General features: G+C 39.0%; 1 protein-coding gene across 3 annotated transcripts in view; it reads left to right on the top strand.

The window, feature by feature from the left end:
- The first annotated feature begins 4,749 nt into the window (after positions 1-4,749).
- Positions 4,750-25,783, top strand: part of Hbs1l (HBS1 like translational GTPase) — a 67,126-nt gene continuing 46,092 nt past the window's right edge. The window contains exons 1-5 of one of the 3 annotated variants that reach the window (XM_005065825.4): positions 4,750-4,932; positions 8,166-8,231; positions 15,373-15,486; positions 17,957-18,151; positions 19,821-24,401. In XM_005065825.4, coding sequence (XP_005065882.1) covers positions 4,890-4,932; positions 8,166-8,231; positions 15,373-15,486; positions 17,957-18,151; positions 19,821-21,187 — 1,785 coding nt within the window. In that variant the 5' untranslated portion in view covers positions 4,750-4,889 and the 3' untranslated portion in view covers positions 21,188-24,401. Of the gene's footprint in view, positions 4,933-8,165; positions 8,232-15,372; positions 15,487-17,956; positions 18,152-19,820; positions 24,402-25,783 lie in introns of those variants that run through there. The other 2 variants (XM_013110178.3, XM_040758151.1) reach the window with 2 other exon arrangements.

Here is a 25,783-nt window from a genome sequence, read left to right as displayed (position 1 = left end):
AATGTCAGCTTTATTCTTCAGCTATTCTTCACCTTAGTTTTTGAGACAGTGTCTCTCACTGAGCCTGGAGCTTGCTCCCTGGGCTGGCTGGCCAGTGAGTGCCAGGATTCCCTTGTCTTTGCCTTCTCAGCGTTTAGATTACAGATGCACATTGCAGTTCTTGCCTGGATTTTATGTGTGCTCTGTGGCAAGTACTTTATTCATTAGATCACCCTCCAAGAGTCCTAAACTATATTTAAATTAGAAATTGTAAGTTACAGAATCTGATTGTTAACTTGTGAATGTAGCTTAATGGTAGAGTACTTACCTAAAGTGCATTCAATTCCTGGTGCTGAAACAAACAGGTGCAGAATCTTATTAATAATTTCCACCAAAAACTTAATTTTATTGGGCTAGCACTGAATAGGGATCAATTTTGGGGGAACTGACATTTTCTCATTTAACAAAATAATACTTTCAAGCACTCGCCATAGTTCATTTCTTCATTATCATTATTACTATTATTTTCTTTGTGTGTGTGTGTGTGTGTGTGTGTGTGTGTGTGTGTGTGTGTGGTTGTCTGCAGAGGCCAGATGAAGGGATGGGATTCCATGATCTGGAGCTTCAGGAGGGTGGAAGCCATACCACATGGATGCTGGGAAACCTCCTTGGTCCTCCAAATAGCAGCAAGTGCTCCTGACTAGAGTACTTTTCCAGTCTCCACTTCTTCATTTCACATGACTTTATTTTTCTCACTGATGCTTTCTAGTCTCAGTTTAAATAGTTTACATCTTTCTGTATATTTATCTTGGTACCCTAGAATACTATTTTATGCTAGTGTGGCATATTTCAAAATGACAAAGGTCTAACTTATCTAAGAGAACTACGAAAAAGTAGAGCAAAGTTGGAATATTTTAGTTGCATGTGATGGTTCACACCTTAATCCCAGCATCCAGGGAGGCAGAGGCAGGCAGATCTCTGTGAGTTCAAGGCTAGCCTGGTCTACACAGCAAATTCTAGGTCAGTCAGTGCTACACAGTGAGATGTTGCCTAAAACAAGATAAAGGAAAAAAAGATTATTTTGTTTTAAGATTTATTAAGTTACAATATTTCTGCTAAGCTAGAGTAACACTGGCGCATCAATGGAATACAATGGAGAGTTGGAGAGTGACACCCACACACAGAGTCACTTCTGTGATGACAGTACAGATGTGAGTCAGTGTAGAACTCATTAAACAAATGGTGCTGGAACAGTAGACAGCCATTTTTCAAGAAATGGACTATGATCTAAGCCTGCACCATACACAACACTCAATTGAAAATGCATCATAAGCCTAAATGTAAAGCCTCAAACTGTCAACAATAAAAACAGGAGAAAATTTATGTGACCTTTGTTCTGGTGAACATTACTTAGACAGAAAATCAATAGCACAAGCCATTAAAGCCAACAAACAAACAAACAAATGGGATTTCATGAAAACAAAAATTTCTTCTCAAAAGATACTATTAAAGGAACGGAAAGAGTTGGGGAAGCAGTTTAGTGGTCCCAAGTTCCATCTCCCATCCTACAAGAAGGAATGAAAAGATTAGTTACACCCTGGGAGAAATGTTGCCAAATTATACATCTGATAAAGAAATATTATTCATAATAAAATTATTCTGCAGACTCAGAAATAAGAAAACAAGCACCTCATTATCAACCAGCCAAAGAGTCTTAGAAAGACACATCGTCAAAGAACTCATTGGAACATCAAATACCTTCAGATGGTGAGAAGTTCTGGGTGGCTATGAAAAAGTGCATCTCCATTGCTCAGGGGTATGTAAAATGGTCCAACCACATTTGGAAACTGTTGGGTACTTTCTGTCCTTTTCCCTTTTGTGGTGCTGGAAATTGTAACCATGCTTTTATGTACACGAGGCAAGTGTTCTACCATTGAGCTTTGTCCTTAATGCTGGCATTTTTTTCAAAAGGTGTTTGTCACATCATTCAGGAAAAGTAGACATTATTTTCATATGATATTTGTAATGAATATTCACAGGAGTCTTATTTGCAGCAGTCAACATTGGAAACAACCAAAGTAGATATCAATAGATTAATGGGAGAGCACAAAGTGGTATTTCTATGTCATTTTACCAGAACATGTCCTGACAAGACAACAATGCTCATGGCTTGGTAAAGCACATGGAGATAAACCACACTGGAGGCAGTTTCAGAAACAGTGTCTGGTTTATTGCGCATGAGCAACCACTTACACAGTGGAAGTCTATGGACTGTGATTGGTTAGCACATTACCACAGGATTGGATAGTGAGAATTCATACCACTGGAGCCTTTATGCGGAAAAAACACATTAGAGCAGATGTGAAGAGTTCAGACTCTACACAGGCCAGCAATCTGCTGCTCATGCTACTTCAGAATTCAGTGTCCTGATTTTACGAGCATGGTGTGCCATGCTTCTTATTTAGAAGCACTGTGTGCCAAGTAGGTTGGCCACCAGGTCATGCCTGCTTATTCTCTTACATTTCTGCACAATGGAACTCTTTCTGAAGGAAAAAGGAATAAACTGTTGATCCAAGCACCTATGTGATTGAATCTCAATAATTATGCTGAATAAAAGCAAGCATAAAAAAGAACACATATTTCCAGATTTCGTCTCCATGAAAAATGTAAAAACACAAGTGAGAGAAAGCTGATCAGCTGTTGCCAAAGGCTATGTTGGGGAGTCATAGAGGACAGTACTATCTGTGGACATTTTGGATTTTTATGTTCTGTATATAAATGCTTGAAAGTCTGCATATATTCATTGTCTTGACGGTTTTGCTGGCATTTACATATACTTAAATATTTCAAATTACAGACGTTAAGTATGTGCTGCTCATTGTTTTCGATGTTACTTCAATGTCACTATCAACAGGTAGCGTTCCAGTTTCATGCTGTTGCTGTGGTAAAGACAGCGACCGAAAGCAACTTGGGAAAGGAAACCGTCTTTTTGGTTCACACTTCCAAGTTCCAGTCCATCACTGAGGGAAGTCAGGGCTGGAACTCTGGCAGAAAGTGAAGCAGAAACTATAGAAGAACACCTCTTACTGACTCACTCTTTGGCTCAGGCTCAGCTAGCTTTTTATATAGCCCAGGCCCACCTACCTAGGGAGGGTGTTCTTCAGAGTAGACTGGCACCTCCCACATCAATCGTCAAGCCAAGGCAATGCCTCCAAATTTTCAGGTGACTCTCTGTTATGCCAAGTTGACAATGAAACTAACAATCACAAGCACTATGCTATTTTCCACAAATCAACAAAATGAACTGGCCCACAGAGCCAAATTAAGTGTCATCTCTTAGGAAGAAGGAGTGTTTCCTGTACTGTTTGTGTGGTCAGTTCATAACTCATTTACTCCATGAGCTGCATCCCTGAGTTGTGGTTAGCAGTGTTGATGATTACAGTGAGATAGAAGCTGTCATTTGTATATGTTTTATATGTGAGGGTCTCAGATAGTGCTGGTGGGCCTGGAACTCTCTGTGTAGCCAAGGATGACCTTGAACTCCTGATCCTCCAGCTTCCCCTTACCAAATACTAAGATTAAAGGAATGATCCACCATATCCAGCACATTTAGTATTTTCTCAGCACCTTAATGTTCTGTGTTAAGTTTTCTTACATGGGCAAATATCACTTAACAACTTTATGAATCAGATAATATATGAGTAAGATAATATCTTCACTTACAAAGAGATAGGCTGCAGTGTAGAAATTATTTAAAGGTGTAAAATAAAACACTTAAAAACCATATAAAATTAGCATCTACATTTTTTTGCATAAAAGTTTGCCTTGGAGACATATTAAACAATGATAGTAAAGAATAATCACTCAGGAGTCAGAATCAAACCTGAGCCATTTACAAATATGAATTTAATTTGTGTTTTCTCCTTATTGTGACAAGAAAAGCTGAGTAAGATAGAATTTTACATTTGCCTTTGATACAAGGCCTTGGCATTGCAAAAACAAGCTACAACAAAGAGGTTGTTCGGTATGATAATGAGGCTGATGCTTTTACACAGCATTACTAGCCTTATGGTTTATGAAATGAGGATGTTTAATAACAGGTTATAGATTTATGTATTATGTAATACATCATGAGTACCCAAGGCTAGTGGTGTGTCTGAAAAGCTTGTACTAAATGCTCTTAGCAAGTTCACATGTTTATGTATTCAATCAATGCCCAAGGCATCTCTCTTAATTATTCCCTGTTAATGAAAATAGTTTACATAGCTAAGGCCAGACAGTTGTTTACCAGGGCTGTTAATGGAGGATGGAGCCCATACCTGAAGCCATGAATTGCCCACAAAGCATAGTGACCTAGTGTAGCTACATTTTAATTACTTGTTCAAAAGGTCGTTCTCCCTCTAAAGCTTGAACTAATTATTATGCCACGTTTACACACGTTTGTGGACGTCTATCGTGTTTACCTACAGCTTAAAAGCTGAAACAGACTCCTTGCTCTTATTGAGTCAAATAGGCAGATTCCCAAATGATCAAAAACCAAACATGGAAAATAATCCTGAACGTCAAAGATCCCCGCTTGTCACGTTCACCGTCAATCAATAGCGTGGAAGCAGCTGAAAAAAAAATTTTCGGCATTGAAATCCACGTCAGTCAACTTGCTTGTGGGCGGGGCTTCGCGCCGCCTTCCGGCTCGCGAGTGCGCGTGCGCTCTCGGGAGGCCGACTGTGACCCTGAGAGCTTGCCGTCGCGTAGTGCGCAGGTATGACGTCGCGTCTGCGCAGACGCTTGGCGCCGAGGCCTGGCGGAAGCCAAGATGGCGCGGAAGAGGTCTCCGGGCCGCGCTTGGCGCCCCATCCGTGTCTGAGCCGAGTTCTTTGGGAGGGACTGTGGCTGGCGCCCTGTGTGCCGCGATGGCGCGGCATCGGAACGTCCGAGGCTATAACTACGACGAAGGTGAGCGGCAGGGCCGGCCGCGTCGGGCCGTCTTGTGAGCCGTAACAGCTGGGATCCTGGCCCCTTTACACCCGCCGGGATGGGAGTGCGGACCCCGGAGCCACACTGGAACTGGGGTTGGTGGCGAGGAGGGGAGAAGGCGGGGGGAAGGGTAGGACGTCAGTGTCCCAGGGAAGGAAGATAGCGTGGTTGCTGCCTTCTGTGTTGACCTCACTTACGGACGGGTGACAGTGTGGCACCTCAAGGGCCTACGGTGTTCGGCGACGTTGGGATCTGACGCCCTTTGCTATCTGAACGCTGCCTCTTTTCTGATAGCCTCTTCTGGGGACTCGCGCGCCAATTTCTAACTTTTGTGTCATAAGCCCTCCTTCACATGTGCCCACGAGGCATTGCTTATTTATATAATAGGCTGGCTTAGTGCTTACATTCAATCGACCTGCTAAAACTGTTAGGTTTATAGAATAATTTGCCTGGGTTCTTGCGTCTTGACTTGCGTAACCTCGCTTGACCCGAATTTTCAGCGAATTTGAAAATTCGGAACGTAAGAAGTAGAAAAGATTCAAGTGTAAAAGACTCAAGGAGTTAAGTCGTTTTGCTGATCTTCAAGTGTACACTCAGTTTATTGACTCATACTAGTAAATGTATTTTAAAATGAGAATGTAAAGCAACAGTAGAGGGGAGATCGTATGAAGAGACTCACTGGTTTTTTTTTTAATGAAAAAATACGTATATGAATGTTCTCAAGGAGTTAATTGAAAAGTGGTTTTAGGAAGACTGTCATGCAATGAGTGGATAATAATAGGTATTATCAAGCGTCACAGAAGCTAAAAATAAAAAAAATGTGAACTAGTGCAAAAGGATTAAAGACCTACTGCTTTTGGGAACATGTAATGTTGAAGTTGGTTGTTAATTGACATCCTTGGGAGATTGTGAGCGTCAGTGTACTCCAGCTTGGACAGCTAACACCCTGTGCTGCATTTGAAGACTTGGATCCAGTCGGCCAGGAATGTCTTACTTTGCAGACATTCACTGTCAGAATATTGTATTGGATGTCTAAAATGCCTTCCGCTCCACTCCCACTGAGAAATGACTTTAGACTGGGAGAGATCTTGTAGATATGAGATAAAGGACACGAATCTCCTTTGTAATTTACTTCCTCATCATGTGATAACTGAGTGCTTGGAGTACTGTTTAAGATACTAAGGACAGTCTAAAGGAGCAGCTGGTTAAAACATGAGAGATTCCACACAATGTAATGACACTGCTGTGGGAGCAATGTGAAAGAAAACATCTAAGTCAGAGAGGGTCAGGATTTCTGTGTGAAGTATTTGGCAAGAGTTGTATGTCCTCTGTGTCACTGCTAAATACCTTCTTATCTTGGCTACCTCGGGTCAGGTTATATTTCTTTGTAACAATTGGTGACATCATAACCAAGCCTGTCCTGTTCTGTCATGGGATGTTTCCCCCTTCCTGCTTACAAAAGTGTAATTCATTTTCAGTGTCTAGTCTTCTTCCCAGTTAGGCTTCCCTTTGGAGTTTCAATAATTAAACATTTATAAAAGTATTTTAATTTCATTAGTCTGAGGTCTAAAATCTATTGTCTCCTCTTTGTAACACCTTTGCTTTTCTGTGTATATTGGAGTACTTTTCATAACGGCCTCAACTACTAAGTTTTTCTTTTTGTTTTGAGAGAGTTTCACATAACCTATGTTGGGCTTGAATTCACTGTCTCACCAAGGATGATGAACTCATAATTCTCCTGCCTCTGATTCTGTCTCCCAAGTGATAGATGACAAACACTGGCAGGCCTGCTTTATGTAGTACTTGCTCTTGGAACCTAGGGCTTTGTGCATAACGGGCCAGCAAGTGTTCTACATTTGTAGCCTGTCTCAGCTAGTCTAAAAGTCTAGCCCAGTCACTGGTGTGATACCGTATATGCAGTAAATCTCGCCAATATTTTGTTGAAATGAACCACTTTAGGAAGATGGCAGAGAATAATTTTCTCCATGTTTAATATTGTAGCTCTTTAGGTCACCTGAACTAGTAAACTAGTAAAAGTGATTTTACTATGTCATATATACTATAGACATATGCTATATTTATACTGTGTCTAAAGATATATATATATATATATATATATAAATTATGTCTAAAGGTATATTTCTTGGGGTTGTGAATGGCATTTTTAAATTTGGGATTACAGTCTGGTTTATTGACTAGCATATTTTTATCTAGTAAGAGCAGTCATACAACTTTTCTTTACCATGACATTTTGTCTCAGCCTTTAAGCATGCTGTTCCTGCTGCATGAATGTTTTAGAGAGATGGCTGACTCTCTGTTCCTGGGGAAATTCTAGTTTTCACATGTGTGTTCCCAGATTGCTCTGTATTTCCCATGGTGAGAACTTGTCATACAGTTTTGTAATCACCCTGTCCTGGATGTTAGACTTTTGGTGTTGACAGACCTGGAAATGTGCACACTTTGTACTGAAAACGTCTCTGTAACAGTCTTTGGTATAAATTTATGTTCCTTGCAGGGTTTTAAATAGTTTGACTCATTAACTTGTGAACACATTAATTTAGCGCCACATGTATCCCAGGTACTTGGCTAAACTAAGTGTTTCCTGTCATTTCTCATTCATTGAAACATGAGTTGTACGTTGAAGGCAATAAATTAGAGGAGGCTGCTGAAGGTAAAGGTGGCAGGGAAGACTCTGGCAACCTTGGGAAAATCTCAGCCTAAGAACAGACTCCATTAAGATCGACTTAATTCACTTACAAACTCCATTTTAAGACTTAACATCATTGAAGTCAGGTTTTCTGGTTCTCCATGAAGAGTGACTTTATGGCTGGATTGTATACCCTGTAAAGATGTTTGCCTAGAGAGCAACGGGTGGCTTACCTCAGGTTTTGTGAAGTTAGACAATTCACATATATCATCTACAGGATTATTTCTGGTTTTGGTAACAAGAAAGATGTGAGAAAATTAAATAAAGCCCAATTAGCTTAAAAACAGAAGGCCTATGTGTGTTTTAAAAGTATACATTGTCAGTAATTTAGATGGTTATTAGTAAATAACTACTTTGTAGGTAGAATTCTTAGAATTTATGAAAAAGTAGACATGCAGGTTCCTTGAAAGTTGTTATTTTAACTTATTTTGTACATGATTCAGGTGTTTGCTCATGAATAAAGAAGATGTGATTGAACTTGTAATGAATCCGTTTTGTATTTTAGATTTTGAAGAAGATGATTTATATGGCCAGTCTGTGGAGGATGACTATTGTATTTCACCGTCAACAGGTAAGTTATTAAAAAAATGATTTGACTGTTTAAAAAGGTCAAATAAGTATGAATGTCATCTTGGACTAGAGTCATTAAAATTATAATGTGTACTTTTTAAAAATATATGTAGCTGGGCAGTGGTGGCATACACCTTTATTCTCAGCACAAGGGAGGCAGAGGCAGGCAGGTCTCTGGTCTACAGAGTGAATTCCAGGACAGCCAGGGCTACACTGAGAAACCCTGTTTCATAACAAGCAAAACATAATTTAAAAAGATATGTGTGTATTTACTTATATACTCACATGTTAAATTTAAAGTTTTATAATGGGTTTATTTCAAAACAAAAAATAGACATTGTATAGTCCAGAGTGGCCTTGAATTCCTGGTGGTCCTCCAGCTTTGGACATACTTAGATGGGTTTGTAAGTATGCCCCAAGTTCGCCTGTAAGAATTTCTTGACCCACAAATAATTTTAAATTTTCTGTGCATTCCTGTGTATGTGGTCTGTGTCTGTGTAGGTGCATGCCTTTGTGTCTGTGTAGGTGCATGCCTTTGTGCATACTTGGGGAGTGTGGAGGAGAACCTCAGGCATTTTGTTGTATCACTCTTCACCTTAGTCCTTGGAGACAAGTGCTACCGCAGGCTGGTGGCCAGCAAGCCTCCGAGATCCTGCTGTCCCTGCCACCCAAAGCAGTGGTTTTACAGATATGTACATGACCACACCTGGTTTTTATGGATACTAGGGATTTGAACTCAGACCCTCATGGTTGTGTAGTAAGAGCTCTTACCCAACTGTCTTTTTAAACAAAATTTAAGCAGTTTAAGGGAAGCTTTGAAGACTTCTTTGCTAATAATCTCTGTATCTTGCAGTTAATATAATTCACTGAAATGTTAATTGATTATTAGTGAAAGTCTATAAGACCTCTGAAGGCAGTAGTAAATCTTATGCCAGGAATATTTGGAATATTAGACTGACATTTGGGAACTATTGTAACTGTTCTTACTTGATAACTGTTCTGTTATATATAATTTGACTATGTTAAAGTTAAGACCTTTCTTTTTGTTTAGACAGTAAAGAGGAGATGATGGGGGAAGTCCTATGTATATGTCAATAAAGCACTGTTGGCCAATAGGGAAGCAAGATAGGTGGGACTAGGAGTCCAAGAGGACTCTGGGTAGGAGAAACACAGGGAGTCAAGATGTAACTGCCGTAGGGATAAGAAGCCCGGAAAGTTTTCTGGTAAGAGAAATACTTAGATTAACAATTATGGGATAAATACTTAAGTCAGAGCTAACCAGTAAGAAACAAGCAAGGCCAACAGCTTCATAATTAATACAGCGTCTTGTGTGTTATTTGGGGACTACAACGCAGCAGAGCCCAGGAGACTGGCGGGGGATAAACCAAAGCTGCTGGCAAGAAAAAGGCATATCTTTACAGGGAACCATTTATTTAGGAAAAGAATAGTAATATTTAGATGTAGATTTGAAGGCTTATAAGAATCGAGGTCTACTAGATGCAGTAGCACACATCTTTAATTCCAGCACTCAGGAGTCAGAAGCAGGCTGATTGTGAGTTTGAAGCCAGCCTGGTGTATATAGCAAGTTCTAGGCCAGCTAGGGCTACCAAGAGAGACTGTCTCAAAAACAAGTTGAGATCTACAGGGTTTGTTGAATATGGTTTGTATAAAAGTGGACTCTTCACGCAGCAATGATTGCTCACAATTAATGCAAGTCAGTAGTCGAGGTAGGTCACATTTACCTGGTGTGCTAACAGCACAAAAGTTATTCTTTCATAAGATGTTTTCCTGAGGTTCACATGTGTGGCCTGACTTACATGACACCTTGATCAGAGACTTTTGTTTGTTCTCATGGCTTGATGTACATTCTCCATTGTTCATATTTTGGATACCCTATTTGTAAGTTACTTTTTTTTTGTACAATTGGAAGTCTGTTGACATTATTAAACAATAGGTAGTTAAATAGTTTTGCTTTTTTGATAAACTCTTTTAACAAAAGCATCTGAATATGAATTTAGAACATTTACAGGTGGGGAATGTGGCTTAGTAGGCAAGCATGTAGCTTAGTAGGCATGTGTGAGATCCTGGGTGTGACCCCCCCAACAACACAATGTAGGAAGACAGCAGTAATGAAAACACCACCACCAAGAACAATTAAGAAAAGGAAAATATGTGGCCTAACAGTAGCATTAGACCAAAACACTTTAGCCTGTGCTATCTTGGAACATAGCATGAATCACAGGCTAACCTGTAGTCTGGGATTCCCTGTTTCAGAGTCCCAGAAGTTACGATCACAGGCCTGAGTGCCATGTGCTGGGCCTAGGTTATTTTTAAGTGTGTTTTCAGGTAATTTCCAATGAGAATGAGCAGTTTTAGAATAGTTGTTGTTACTTAAAGCAGTAGCATGCCATGACAGAGCAGTCAGTAGGCTTTGCGGCCGTGGGCTTTGTTGGCTGCTCTGTGAAGCAGAACCACCTCTTCATTTCTGCTGTCATTGTTGGTGTCTGTCCTATTTGTTCCTTTGTGGCTGTAATCAAATACATAAAATGCAGGACATAATAAAGCAATCTGGGGAGGAAAGGGTTTATGCAAAGAAAATACCCCCACAGACATGCTCACAGGCCGTCCTAATGGTGGCAATTCCTCAATTGAGATTCCTCTTTTCACAAACAAGATTAGGCATCACAGTATCTGAATACCCTTTAGAAGAGTACTTCTCCTTTAGGGGTTAATGAACAAGTAATGTGTTGAGTAGCTCAGGAAATAAAAATCTACCTTCTTTTGTTCATTCAAGAGGTGAACATACTATACTCATGGTCTAATGAAGCCTGTAATTGAGTTGCTTTGCTAATTAATGGAAACTTCTGAAATTTAGTCACATGCATGTGTTTTTGATTTCTAAGCTTACATTTCTTGATAAAATGTGATTTTTAAATGTAGCTCTTTAAAAATTTCCTTTTAGAAAGATTTTTCATACTGATTATTGAGTGTGTCAGGGCAGTAATAGCAAAAGAACCAGTAAAAGCAATTTGAATAGTGTATTTTGTTTCAATTAATGTAAGTTGGAAGTAGTCTTTTAATATATTTTGATCTAGAACCTTTACTCATCATCAGTTGTGTGTAAGGAGGACCCCCCCACCTGTTTTTTTTTTTTCTTGTTGAAAAGCAGCTGTGTGCGGTCCTGTTCAGACAGTTCTGTAGTTTGATGGGTAGAGAACAGCCCTGAGCATGTTTGACAGGAGCGGTGAGTGGGCTGGAAAATTGGGTTGTAGGTAGGTAGAGTGATGCCTACTGAATGGTGTTTGTTTTGGCAGACTCACAAGATTTATACAACCTACAACGTGAAAGGAGACTGGGATGGGAAATAGGAACCAGGAGGGAAGTGGGAACCAAAGTGTGAAAACTTTTCTTCATTCTATGTCTGTGTCAGTTGTGACTGGAGGCGGTTCAACAGGGAGGGGATTTAGCAGGTGACTCATGATGATGTACAAAGTGGACTAGTATAGTAGACTACAATGAGCAGATTGGAGGTGGGGCTTGTAGGACAGTTTCTTTTCTTTTTCTGTTTTTTGTTTGTTACTTTGGCTTTTTCAAAACATAGTCTTACTATGTAGCTCTGTGTCCTAGAACTCAGTATGCAGACCAGGCTGACCTTGAACTCACAGGGATCTGCCTGCTTCTGTGTATGTGGAATTTTTCTGTCCTAACCACCTAGTCCCAAATAATCACTCAGAAGCATGTATTAATTACAAATGCTTGGTTGATAGCTCAGGATTGTTACCAGCTAACTCTTATATTTAAATTAAGCCATTTCTGTTAATCTATTGCCACGTGACTTGTGGCTTTATCTGTCCTCTAGCATGTCTTGCTTCCTGGAGAGGCATCGCTGGATCTGACCCTCTTTGTCCCATCATTCTGTTTGATTGTCCCGCCTAACTTTATCCTGCCTTGCTATAGTTTAGTCAGCTCTTAATTAACCAATGAGTACTGCATATTCACAGTGTACACAAGGTTTGGACTGCCCCCTGCCCCCTGCCCCCATCCCCTGCACCCCCCCTGTCTCTTTCCTGACCTCAGCCTCTATGGCTTCTTATTCTGTTGGCCTGTGGCAATCCCAGCCACTAGCAAGGACTTCTAGAATATTTTCTATAGTATGAGTTTGGAAGTTAGAAATTTTTGTTTCGGAAGGTGTAACAGCAAGGAACATCTGCAGAAACAGAAGCTTCTAGCAGGAGGCATAGGAGCTTTTAAGTAAGAACTTCCGCTTTGCTATGGAAATCTCTAGAGTGAAACTTGCTGAGGGGAGTGTTTGATTTCTCATCTCAGTCAGCATTGAATTGGTCTTAGGTTTCTTGGGTCACAGTGATATGAGACATAGTTGGAGAAATTGCACAGTTGAACTAAGCAAAAAAGAGTTTTGAGAAATAATTCGTAAATCTCTAGGCAGAAAATGACACCCTTTGTATTTCTAGTGTAGCTGATAGAGTAAACTAAAATGCCACAGACTTTAAGGATTTGCTTTAGATCACTAGAAGTAAAAGACTGCCAATCTAAGTATTACATGGTGGGCTTGCCCTCTGTTGTAAGACTCATCTCTAGCCTGAGACTTTAACCACGGAAAAGGGATTACAGAATCGGCAACAGAATGTTTCTTCAGTCTTTCATCTGTAATGCTGATTGTCTCCTTGAATAAGATGAGGAAAGATACACATACATGTAAATCAATAATGTATACCTTTCTGAAATACTTTGTGGTGTTCAAAAATAAGACTAAAAATAAGATTAGGACAGGCCATTCAACCTAAGAAAAGTAACATAACCAGTAACAGTCTTAGTGAAAGTGCTGGCACACCTGGAGATATCTTCCTGATGGATAAGGATGCAGGACTCTAGAGTTTGCAAAGGCAAAAGCCTGATTGAGCGAGGTGTAAAGAATGAGTAATGTAGCAAAGTCGAATGTTCACATAAGTGTTCCTGAGACAAGGCTGTGACTGAGAGTGTAGTCTCAGTGTAGTGACAGGGCAGTAGGGATTAGACTTCCCAAAGAGTGCTGGCGTGTTGTGTTGGGGTGGCATTTTTTAGGCTGAAGCATATTGATTTGTCACCTTCACACCCTTACTTACTAATTGCAATGACCTAATCTGAGGAAAGAAAACTTGCGTTTTACCTCTCATTTTCTCTGCATGTATTGGATTTTCCATTCGTTCAGTCATTAGTTTTTTCTGTTCTTAATCTCCTTTTTGTAACTGCACCAATCTCCTGTGATTAATTTGTTTCTCTAGTACTTGTTAACTGTGTTACTCATTTGGATTTTAAAGTATGCTATTACAAATTTTCTTCTTTTTCTTCCCTGCTAATCTATAAGGTCATTGGCTTATGACCTTCTGATTTCTGATTATAAATATTATTTATGGGCTGCAACTTTATATTCTCTACATTATCTATAAATTTTAGAGGCAGTGTCTCTCTCTCTCTTTTTTTTTTTTTTTTTTTTGGGTGTTTACGAGACAGGGTTTCTCTGTATTGTTTTGGAGGCTGTCGGTCCAGCCCAGCCTCGAACTCACAGAGATCCGCCTGCCTCTCTGCCTCCCGAGTGCTGGGATTAAAGGCGTGCGCCACCACTGCCCAGCGAGGCAGTGTCTCTTTTAACATTAATAACTCCCCGGAACCATGCTCAAAAGTCCAATGTAGGAATTCTGTGCAATGGGCTTATTATGCTCTTAAGGAAAGTGAAGTAATGTAAAGGCCCCACAATGCCTTGTTTTATAGCACGTTTGTGTTTCTGTCCTTTTTTTTAATATCATTTTTTATTTTAATTTTAAATAGCTTGTTTTACATGTCAATCCCAGTTCCCTCTCCCTCCCCTCCTCCCGCACTCCCCTTCCCCCCCAGCCTCCCACCCTATTGCCAATTCCTTCCACATAGGGGATATCTAGAGTCTGTCATTTCACTCCGGGTAGGGTCCAGGCATTCCCCTAAGAGTCCAGGCTGAGAGAGCATCCCTCTTTGTGCTATGGGCACACGATGACTGTTTGTATTCCAGGGATAGACACTGATCCACTGCTCAAGGCCCCATAGGTTGCCCAGGCCTTCTCACTGACACTCGCCTTTGGGGGGGTCCAGATCAGTCCCATGTTAGCCTCCCCGCTGTCAGTCTGGGGTCCAAGAGCTCTCCCCTGTTCAGATCAGCTGTCTCTGCTGGTTTTGCCAGCCCATTCTTTGCCAATTTGCTCATCACTCCTCTCTCTCTGCCACTGGGTTCCTTGGGTTCAGTTCAGTGTTTAATTGTGTGTTTGCCTCTGCTTCCATCAGCCACTGGATGAAGGCTCCCAGATGGTTATAGACATCAAATTCATTATCAGGAATGGGCATTCGAAGTGGTCTCTCCACTATTACTTAGCTTGCCAATTGCTGTTAACATGCTAACTTCACTTCCTTGCAATTGAACAGGCTTGAGGATTAAATTTAGTGGCATCCATACTTTGGGATTGGATGATAACGCTTTCCCTTACTCAGCTTTTATGTCACTGAGGCATAGGTATAAGATGGCATTTTTACAAATTCTTTCTTTTAATGACATACTTAATACCCAGTTGCATTCCATATTGAATGATGTACCAGCCAGTATGTTAGAGAAACACAGACCGATATCTGAAAGTCAAAGTTTTCTATATATGTCACTGGTATACGGTGTTACTCTATGATTGGAAAATGAGTTGTTAAAAACTTAAGGACTGTTGAGGGTTGGAGAGATGATGGCTCAGTAGTTAAGCATACACTTGATGTTCTTGCAGAGGACCATCCATAGCCTCAGTTCCAGAGGATCCATTGCCTCTCTGTTCTGCGAGGACACATAGCATGCTTGTGATATACATTGACCAGCGAGTGCCACTATGTCGAACAAACATAATGGAGAGATGGGAAAGATAGAGTATGTGATGGAGAGATGGGGAAGATAGAGTATGTGATGGAGAGATGGGGAAAAAAGAGAAGCAGAGCAGTTCCTGCATGAACCTTATACATACTAGGGTAGCACTTTACCAATGAATTACAGTCCCATCTCCTTTATCTTAACCTGTGTCAAAAAGTAAGAAAAAGTTGGCAACTGGCTATATTATAGAATTCTTCATTTTGTGTTGTAGCTGCTCAGTTTATTTACTCACGACGTGATAACCCTGTAGAAGAATATGGCTATGAAGATCTGAAAGAATCTTCTAATTCTCTTCTGAATCACCAGTTAAGTGAAATTGACCAAGGTATGGCTTTTTAAAAATAGCATATCTTCATTAGCTGAAAATGATTAATCACCAAGTAAGAATTTGTGAATTTTATTGAAATTATTCATAGTAGTGTTTATGAACAGTAATGATACAAGCATATTTTACGCTTTGATGGTAATTTTGCATCTTTTTTAATGTGCTTTTAGAGAAGTCTTGAATTGTGTGATTGAGCAATTGCTTCCACTAAGCACACCGACTGTTTAGTAACAGGGCTTTGTGATTGTGAGTTTTCTCATCTTTTCATCTTTTACATGGAAGAGAAATCCAGTGATTTCAAAGAATCATGGTTCATGAGCTCTTGTGGAGCTGATGATAGGAGTTGCTTTATTTACAAGAATGATAGCTTCCAAGAAGTTTAAAGAAGATCTTGAAGGCCAGAGTAACACCCTACAACTGTTCTGGTTGTGTCTGTGTGAGTGAAGTTTCAGGATGGAACCTGGAAGGAATAATAGCATTGGTTGTTTGCTTATTTATAACTCTTTTAAACATTCGAAAAGGATGACTGTTTTGGCTTCCTTTTACAAAGAAATTTCACATGTGACATTGCTTCAAGTATTTCTCACACCATAGACTGATAGGGAGCGGAGCTGGCCAGGTACGTGAGTAATGCTGTCTATGGAGAATGGGTGAGGCTGAGCTGCCTTATTCTCCCCTTGCAGTTGGACTTTATACATGCTTTTAATTGATCGTTTATAGCTAATTTGGAAACAAAGAAATGGAGGGTGTATAAGCTGATCTTTGAATATGTTAACAAATCATCAGCTGCTGGGGCTGGAGAGAAGGCTTAGTGGTTAAGAGTACTTGCCGGTCTTCTAGAAGACCTGGGCTCAGTTCCCAACATAACATAAACATTCATTACTCCAGTTCCCTGGAACTAGATACTCTCTTCTGACTTCTGGGACACCAGTTTAGGCATGGTGGATATATATACATGAAGGCAAAACACTCATATATATGAAATAAATATTTGTTTTAAATGCCAGGTGCTAACAAAAATTAGGATAAGTAGAAAGGTATAAATATCCAAAACTAGAAAAAGTAGGAGAAATTCAAGTTTTCCTACCTAAATAGAATTAAACTCTGTAGATTCACTTGAACATCTGATGGATTACAGAGCTGGTGAGTGCGCTCTTGATTGCTTCTTTGTGTTAGCATAGTCTTGAGGGATAAGAAGGTAGGAATAGAGTAAAAGCCCCTTTCTGCAATGTGTGCTTCTGCTGTCAGTGATTAAACACCTATGGAAGTTCAAGTTACATTTGAGAAAGAAGACTAACTTTCTGTCCTGACATGTAACTACTTACATGACAGGGATAATTGTGACCCATGTTAACTAAGTGCTTTGCAGGTACTGTTTTAACATACTAAATCTGACTGGCCTTATTGGTAAGTCTTATTTATAAGAACATGGATAGACTGTGGATTAATTAGGCCAGCCTGCCTGTGTAGCCTTCACTTTTTACCCCCTTCGTACTTTTACTCTTTATGAATGTGTAGGGAATAGATCCTACGATTAATTACTGATGTTCTGATGTTAGCTCTGCCAAGTGTTGCCTTCCAATTTCAGTGATTCATATATTAATCTAACACACATTACTTTCCAAGTAACAGAGAAAGCCTGTGTAAATCTTGCACAAGGCAAAGCAGAATTGTCTTGGTATTTGAGGAATTTATTTTTGTAATTAAAAAGTGCAGTTAAGCATGCAGTATAGCTTTTGCAAAGGAAAGTCTTAATAATAGACGTTCAGTGTAGAAGCTTATAAAGTGCAGGTAAATTGCATTCTGTGACATGTCTGGTACACACAGTTCCTGTGAGGATTGGATATGATCAACGTGAAAATCGCCAAGTGCTGTTAATACGCAAATGAGTATTTCTTTAGTCTCTAGTACCTGGTCCCGTTGCAGCTCTTAAAGATAGGAAGACTGATGAGTGGTATACTGACTTTTTATAATAGCTTAGTTACAAGAAAAATGAAAATCTTTAGGCAGTTCGACCCCAGGTTTAAATTTGGCTTTAAAAATTAATGCTCATTTCCCTCTTTATTTCTTGAACTTGATTTTTTTATGTTAAATTATTTTGACAGTTTTAAAGGATGATATTTGTTGGCTATGGAGAGCTTGTTGGTCTGAAAAAAACTTAAAGTAGTGATTTATGACATGTAAGAAATATAGTTAGTGATTGACTGGATTCACCAACAAGTTTGAAATAGTCACACAGTCCCTCTCCCTTTCCATGCATGGTAAAAGTGAATGGCGGAAATTCACCATCACTGTCTAAAAATGTCATTTGTATTTTGTAAAGAAGACAAGTACAAAGTAGGTAAAACATACAATTTCCACTAAAGAGAAGGAAATTTTAGATATAGTTTCAAATTCTCTGGTCAAATGTGAAGATCTGGAGCTCTTTCAAGATCTGTGCAGTACAGCTTTTTGTCTGTTTTGTGTTCAGCTCGACTTTATTCATGCCTTGATCACATGAGAGAGGTCCTGGGAGATGCTGTGCCCGATGACATACTGACGGAAGCAGTTCTGAGAAACAAGTTTGATGTCCAGAAGGCTCTGTCAGTGGTTCTGGAACAAGACAATGTGCAGAATTTGAAGGGGAAGAGCGAAAGAGTGGTGTCTGCAGGAAAGGCATCAAAAGGTATGCTTTCAGTCATTCTCCATGAGCTCTTCCGGGTGCTTAAAGGTAGTTTGTGTTGAGAAAACGTTAGCTCATTTATTATCAATTGGCTTTCTAGTTTGCAATTTTGTTAAAATTTTTATTTTATGTATCTGAGTGCTTTGTCTGAGTTTCTGTCTGTGCCCCACATGTATGCATGACACATGTATTAGGTCACAAGGTGTCAGATTCCCTGAACTGGGTTCAGGATGATTGTGAGCCACTGTATGGGTGCTGGAACCAAACCTTGTCCATGGTCAGAGAAGAACGGCAGTGGTCTTGTTGAGCCAACTCTAGCCCCCTAGGTTGGGGATTTTTAACTTGAGTACTGTGTTCGTTTCTTGTTATAGCATGCATGTTTATTTGTGTAACCAACAGCACAAAGAAATAAGAGAAGATATTTTTCTTCTTGTTTTTTTTTTTTTTTTTTTTTTTGAGATGGGGTTTCTCTGTGTAGCCCTAGCTGTCCTAGAGCTACTAGCTCTCGTGGACCAGGCTGGCCTTGAACTCACAGAGAGCCGCCTGCCTCTGTCTCCTGAGTGCTGGGATTAGAGGCATGTGCCACCACTGCCGGGCTCTTACTAGTTTCTTATTAAACTATTATCTTTTTTAAAACCTAGTGAGATGAGACAGAAACAAGTACCCAGCCATTAATGTTAAAAATTCCTCTGTACTTACATCATTTATAATTTCATGTTATTTAAGTATTAAAATTATACTCTTTACATTTCATTTTTAGCAAATGCGTAAGAAAATAAGAATAGATTTTTAATGTTAAGTTTTTAGGGTATGGGGCTTAGAATTTTGTGGACATGAGAACTGAGATACAGTGTGTTAATTGGCGTGACTCTTTATTAGTGGACGTGTGGTCATTTGTTAGCTGCATTGATATGCCCTTCAGTGTTGGGTTAGACCTCTGCACACAGCCTACCACTGAAATCAGTGTGTTTCTGGGTGTGTGGGGGGAGTGCTCTGAATTGATCATGATGGTAATGTCTTCTATATTACTAATATGCCCCTAGAGCACAGGAGATTACAGGTGGTGTTTGACTGTTGTTTTTGATGTATTAAAATAAAGAAAAAAATAAACCCAGTTTTTCACTTTTTAAGAGAAGTTTTAAAAGTTGAGTAATGAGCTGGGCAGAGGTGGCTCACAACTTTAATCCAAGACTTAGGAGGCAGAGGCAGGTAGATCTCTGTGAGTTTGAGACCAGCCTGGTCTATAAAGTGAGTTCCAGGACAGCCAAGACTGTTTCACAGAGAAACTCTGTCTTGAAAAACAATAACAAAAAAACAAAACAAAACAAAAAATCTTGGGTTAATCATGACAATAATTTCACTGTGATAGAGCTTCACATTCATGAAATCTATGACCCAATAAATTCATGAAAGTTAGAACATTTACCTACCAGTATGTACAGCAGTGAACGTAATATGAAGGTCATCTTAGGTTGTTAGAGGTAATATTCCTCTTTTGTTCTCCTCATGTTCCCTATTGCTAAATAATGAACAAGTATGACTTTAGTTATATCATGGTCAATAAGCACTTAGTAATTAAATGCCTCATTTCATGTCTCCTTTTGGCTGCTGTGACTGTCTTCTGCAAATGTCAACTCGCCCATCTGAACATTAATGGCTCTTGTAAGGTAAGGAGTCTTATTTTCTTCTTCTGAAATTTCAGCCGAAAATGTTCAAAATTTTTATCCTCAATCAGAAAATCATTTGGATAGCAGTAGCAAATCTGCTGATTATTCTAGCTCAGTAGCAAAATGTGGATCATATAATCCTTCACTGGTGCCAAGTCCCCATTTACTTCATAGGAAACAGAAACTTGACAGATCCCAAAGTGAAAAGGAACTAGAATCATGTAAGTTAACAAAGGAGCTGTCCCTAGCTCACCTGACTGATGATGTGCCAAGAGATCCTTGTGCACGCCAGCCCTCAGCCGCACTGTCCCCCACAGGCAGTCTGCGGAGTCGGCTTTCTCAGACTCCAGCATCTGAGTGCGCGCCGGAAGAGGATTTTGCTTTCAAAGGAATACCAGACTTAAAGTCCTTAATGAGAGAGAGCATAGCAGCCAGTGGTTCTTTGGGGGTTCCAGTACAGAAGAACATCTTGGGAATTTTAAATAACCCATTGCACTTACCTAGCTCATTGGAAAATAATTGTAATCCCAGTATAAACAGTGACGGAAAAAGTGCCAAGAATAACATTGTAAAGAATAAGAGTTTACCATTTTCCCAGTGTGAAAGTCCATCCCTAGCTGAGCTGTGTGAGGAGCACAGAGAAAACAGTCAGAGCCAGTGCTTTACTTTGTCCGATCTGTGTAACCAGTCAGCTGTTAGCCTGGGTTCCCTTTCCCTGTCAGAACTGGCAAATCGCTCTTACTCTTCTCACGCGATATCGGAGTTAACAGGATCTCTGTCCTCTTTGGCATTTTCTGAAGCTTCTCCCACGAGAGACCTGGAGAATTTGTCCCTTTCTGATTTGATTGCAAAAACAATTGAACTAGACAACTCTCAGATTAAGAGCGATTCCTTTGAGCTCAGTTTATCTGAGTTGAGGAATCCTGGAATTGATTCAAATATTGATCTCAGTGTCCTGATAAAAACTCCAGAGTTTGTTCCAAAGCCTGTAGTTGACCCATCAGTTGCTTCAGCATCAGACACTAAAGTTCTAACCTCAAAGTTAGGGAAAAATTCCAACTCTACTAAGGATAGTAAGAAAAACAAAAAGGGCTCCCTCTCTAGGAAAGCACCTTTGTCTCTGGCATGGACCAAGGCTCTTGCTGCTAGGCCTTCAGCTTTTGCTTCAACGCTGTGTCTTCGTTACCCGCTGAAAAGCTGCAAGAGGCGCAATCTTGACCTCTACAAGACTTTCCTCTATAGCAGACAAGTTCAAGATGTGTCGGACAAAGAAATGAGTCCTCTTGTAGCAATAACACCATTTGACTTCAAATCAGCATCCCCGGATGACATTGTAAAAGCTAATCAGAAGAAAGCTTTTACTAGAGAATAGTAATGAGAGGAAAACTCCGTTACTCTTGCAGGCTTTTTATTTTAATGTTATGTCTTTGTAGGTTCATTTTATATTATGGGATTCAAATTGTGATTTTTATTAAAATTGTCTTAAGTCCATTATAACCACCTAAATTAGTAAGGGTTTTTGCACTGAAAAATAATTTTTTATGGTGTCTTCTTGGAGTAATGACTGGTTTCATTGGAGTTGCTAGCTCATTAGAGTGTATGTTTACAGTGTGCATAAGGAAACATGATATTGTGAAGTGAATCTGATATTTCATTTGAAAACCAACTTTCTTAAGTTTTATGAGGAGATATTTCCTTCTATGAAATATTTTTTGTGCTTTTTTTTCCTTAAATGAATGTGCAACTTCTTGCGATTATCATAGTATGAAAATTGTTCTTAGAATATATAATGTAGCTGAGATATGCTTATATTTTCAAGTATTATTGACATCATTCCTAGTTTTATTATCTTGTTTAGGTGACTACTAAAACTTTCCTATTAGAAACTTTTGAAATTCCTGATTTTAGAAAGTACTATGAGATACAGTTGAGGTGCATTTTTGATGATAAAATGAAAATCTTTTAAGGGACCATGGAGCTGGATTAATAAATAATTTATTTTTATACGTTATATTTTTTATAGACTTTTAAGGCATCCTCTTTAAAATAAACATATAGAAAGTGTTTGGAAGTATGTTTGCATGTTATTTAAGTCATTTTCCAGATCTCTTTGTCAATTTATGATATACGTTAAATGGTGAGATATGAACCCTTCCTGTTTGCGACCGATGACTGTGTGATCCCATGAGAGTGCTTATAGTCAGTAGAGTAAGGGTAAGTCTTCTGCAGTGCTGTTCCTCAGCTAGGATTGGAATCACCTGGATGAAATTTTCTAAACATAGCCACTGTCGCTACTTCCAGATGGCTGAGTCGGTTTCTGAGGGAAGCCCTTGGGAATGTGTTTCTGGATGGTCTCCAGGTGATACTTACATTCCTGCATCACTGGAGGATTTTGGAGTAAAAAAAAATTACTTATCAGGGATTTTTTTTCCTAGAGTGATAAAACTTAGTGTTAATATTTCTGGCATAATGTTATTTCTTAGTGAAAATTGAATAACTGCCCTCTCAGTAGGAATTATTTTTTTTGGCAGCTGTTTCACTATTTCTTGATTTTGTGCGTGTGTGTGTGTGTGTGTGTGTGTGAGAGAGAGAGAGAGAGAGAGAGAGAGAGAGAGAGAGAGAGAGAGAGAGAGAGAGAGAGAGAATGTGTGTTGTGAGTGTATTCAGGTTTTTCCAGTAGTGTTAACTGTACATGATACTGCCATTTCCAGTATTTTACTGAGCCACAGCACAAGTCCCACATTGTATTTGTAACTGAGTATTTCATTGTTTGTAATGTCTAGGAGATTATAAAAACTAGAACACGTATTTTAGGAATAGCATTAAAATTTGGGTTCCCACCAGCTTCTCTTTGGTTGTCTAGTCTTTTGCCTCCATCAGTTTAGTAGCTGACCTAATGTACACGACTTACCAACTAGAGTTATGTATAGGCCATGTCCAGTTTAGAGTTGAATTGTATTCTGAGAGTTTGTAACTCATTATAACTTCTGATAGATTAAGCCCTATGCAAGTGGTTCTTTTTATATATAAAGCCACAAATTCTTACTTAATCCACAACGAAGAGTGTGATAGTATTATTTTAGTTTTTATGACAGTAATTTTAAGAAGAAAAACAATGCTTTGTGAGCTAGCTATACTTTAAGTGAACTGTGCCCCCCCCATTTTTGGCTGATTAAGATTGAAACTACCACTTACGAGATTTTTCTTGGTGTAGAAAGTTTATTACATATTATGTATACATTACTTCTTTTTTTAAGACGACTTCCTAGCCTTTTTTTCCTTGTCTTTGCTTCTGGCCTGTTGGACATGTGCATGGCAAGGCCTTGCCCTTGTGACTGTGGGAATGTCATAGTTTCTGCGACTCAGAGGGTGTAACTGAGAAGCCTCTTTGTTGTCTTCACCAGGGGCTGTGGTCCTTTGCAAAGAGAGGTGTGTGCTCATTGGTAGGGAGGCCATTGTGAGGATGTTTACACTACATGTTCACCAGCTGCTGCTCACTGACCAATTGCTGTCTTGGTAGCTCAGGGATGTTGTGTGTTAGGGTTACTTTATTCTCTATTTCAAACATCCATGTTGACATGCAAAGCCATTTCTGTTTGTGTTATGATCAAATGCCTCAATTTACATGGGAATACAATAAAATTAGTTCAAAACGATAGAAAAGATGTTCAAAATGATAAGGTTTGCTTTTTGATGTCTTTGTGCTTTAAAGGATCTATTGTGTCCAGGGTGTTTTGTCATTTTCATTGTACAAGACAAAGTTCTTAAAATGGATTGCCCAGAACCAGGAATTCGTTCTGTACAGAACACTTACCTTTGTGTTCTAACTTTTCCTTCTTTCCCACTTATTTTTCACCTACTTACCCCCTCTGCTTTCAGCCTTTCTTCCTTATACTTTACCCTTTCTTTCTCAAAGAAATAGTAGTAACTATTATATTTAACTTTGGTATCTGAGTTATCTTGCTTCTAGTTGTCACCCCAGTGATAATGTCAGGAAGGTGCTTTGAATGTAAAAGGAAGCAGGAAAAGTAATACAGTGCAGAGAAAAAGAAGTTTGTAAATGGCTGTTGTCTTTTAGATTGGCCTTGAAGTTATATTTGGATCATAACATTGAAAAAGAATTATGTATTGTCAACACATGTTCACAAATATATATATACACATGATATATATTTGTTTATAATATGTACTTATATATATGCTTATGAAATGAGTTCTATAGTAGCTTAGAAATTGTTTTGTTATTTTAGTAATGTGTATAAACAAATACAATTTTGGCTAGAAAGGGAAGAATTAATAGGAATTTCTATGATAGTTTTTATGTTTGTACCTGTAATTATATAAAACATTGTAATTATGTAAGTAATTTTCAAGCTGTGGAAACTTGTCACATTTTGAATGTATATATACATTTTTATAAAGCTTCATTGAAAGAGGAGACAATTCTTAGGTTTTCTTAAATCAAGTATGAAAACATTATTTACCTTGGAAGTTTCTATAGAAATTTGATACTGCAGAATGGTATTTTGTAATTAATGCAGAGAATACTACTGCTTCATGTCTCTATAAATGAATTCAAAACAGCCCATCTTGGTGTGAATAATTTCTTCTAATATATTCATCATTTATAGTTCTGATTTTCCATGGTATGTATGTGTGTGTTTGATATTTTGTGACTCATGTAGAAACATAACTAGCCATGCAGGTTAGGGGGCTAGGGTGAATATTGATTTCTGAGATCATGGTGGAAGGAGAAAGACTTAAGTGCATATATTTCCTGTGTTGTCATGCTTGACTTGTGTTGTGCTATTAAAGCAGAGCATTTTAGATGCAGGTGACATGCCAAGGTGAACAGTCTGAGGATTCTTACTTCAAAAGGGTAGATGTAGACATGTATTTAGCAAGTTATACCATATATAACTGTGAAACTGGTATCTGTCTTTTCCTTATCTGCTTCCTTGCTTTTTTCTTATCATTATCAGTACTGTACTTAGGTGCTCAGATCGGAAACCTAGCATCATCTTTGATTTCTCTCTCCCTGACTGCTACCTCTAATTAATTGTCATGCTTCCGTCTACCATATGAGTAAGCATTTATGTGTACATATATTCATGCAGATAGTGTCAGTTCTTGTTTGGGACAATCATGTTTCACTAAGTGGCTGCAAATAAATAGTGAATTAGGATATACTGAGACATTCTTTCTATAGGAAATGTATGATTACTGTGTCCTATCACTGATAAGGCACTGGTTGCAGACCCATCAACTACTCAGCATAAAACTGTTTTACACGTGCCTCTATTAAAGATACATTATTTAATATATATTATTGCATCTCATTCATATATTGACATTGAGCTCACAGGTGAAATAGTTCATAACATACTACCTCAATGATGTGCACTCTGTCTTCATGAAGCAGCTCATAATTTTCTGATGCTCAGGGATTTTAGGCATGTTAGTATTCTACTTCCAAGAAGGCAATAATAGAAAACCATGACACCAGATCAACTGTGAAAAGCACATGTTGACAATACGAGAGCTGAAACAAGAAAACAGTGTTGCTGGTTTGCCCTCACTTGGGAACTTATCTGTTGATGACTCAAATTGTTCAGTGCACCATGCAGGTCTGAAAGCGATGTCTGCAGTGCCCTGAGTAGTGATTTGGGGGCTATAAACATACGGTAGCGAACATTTGAATACCCAAATTTGGGATCCATGAATCCAGGGGATCTGACTGCGTCCTCTCAGTCACCAGTCCCCCACTTTAGTGCTTTTAAAAGACTTCTAGCTTTTGGAAGAACTACAGAGACATCTAAGTAGCTTCTTCATTCAGAACATTTCCTCTTAAAATATTTCATATACTAGACCCAGAGTACATCTTCTGAAATACTCATGTATTTTTCTTTTTTTCTGCCTAATTTTTCTGCTTTTCTTTCTTAAGCCCTCTAGTAACTGATATATTTAG

This window comes from Mesocricetus auratus, unplaced genomic scaffold, assembly GCF_017639785.1.
Source record: "Mesocricetus auratus isolate SY011 unplaced genomic scaffold, BCM_Maur_2.0 Super-Scaffold_100018, whole genome shotgun sequence".
Lineage (NCBI taxonomy): Eukaryota > Metazoa > Chordata > Mammalia > Rodentia > Cricetidae > Mesocricetus > Mesocricetus auratus.
The sequence above is the reverse complement of the archived record's forward strand: the minus strand, read 5'-3'. Positions and strand labels throughout refer to the sequence as shown.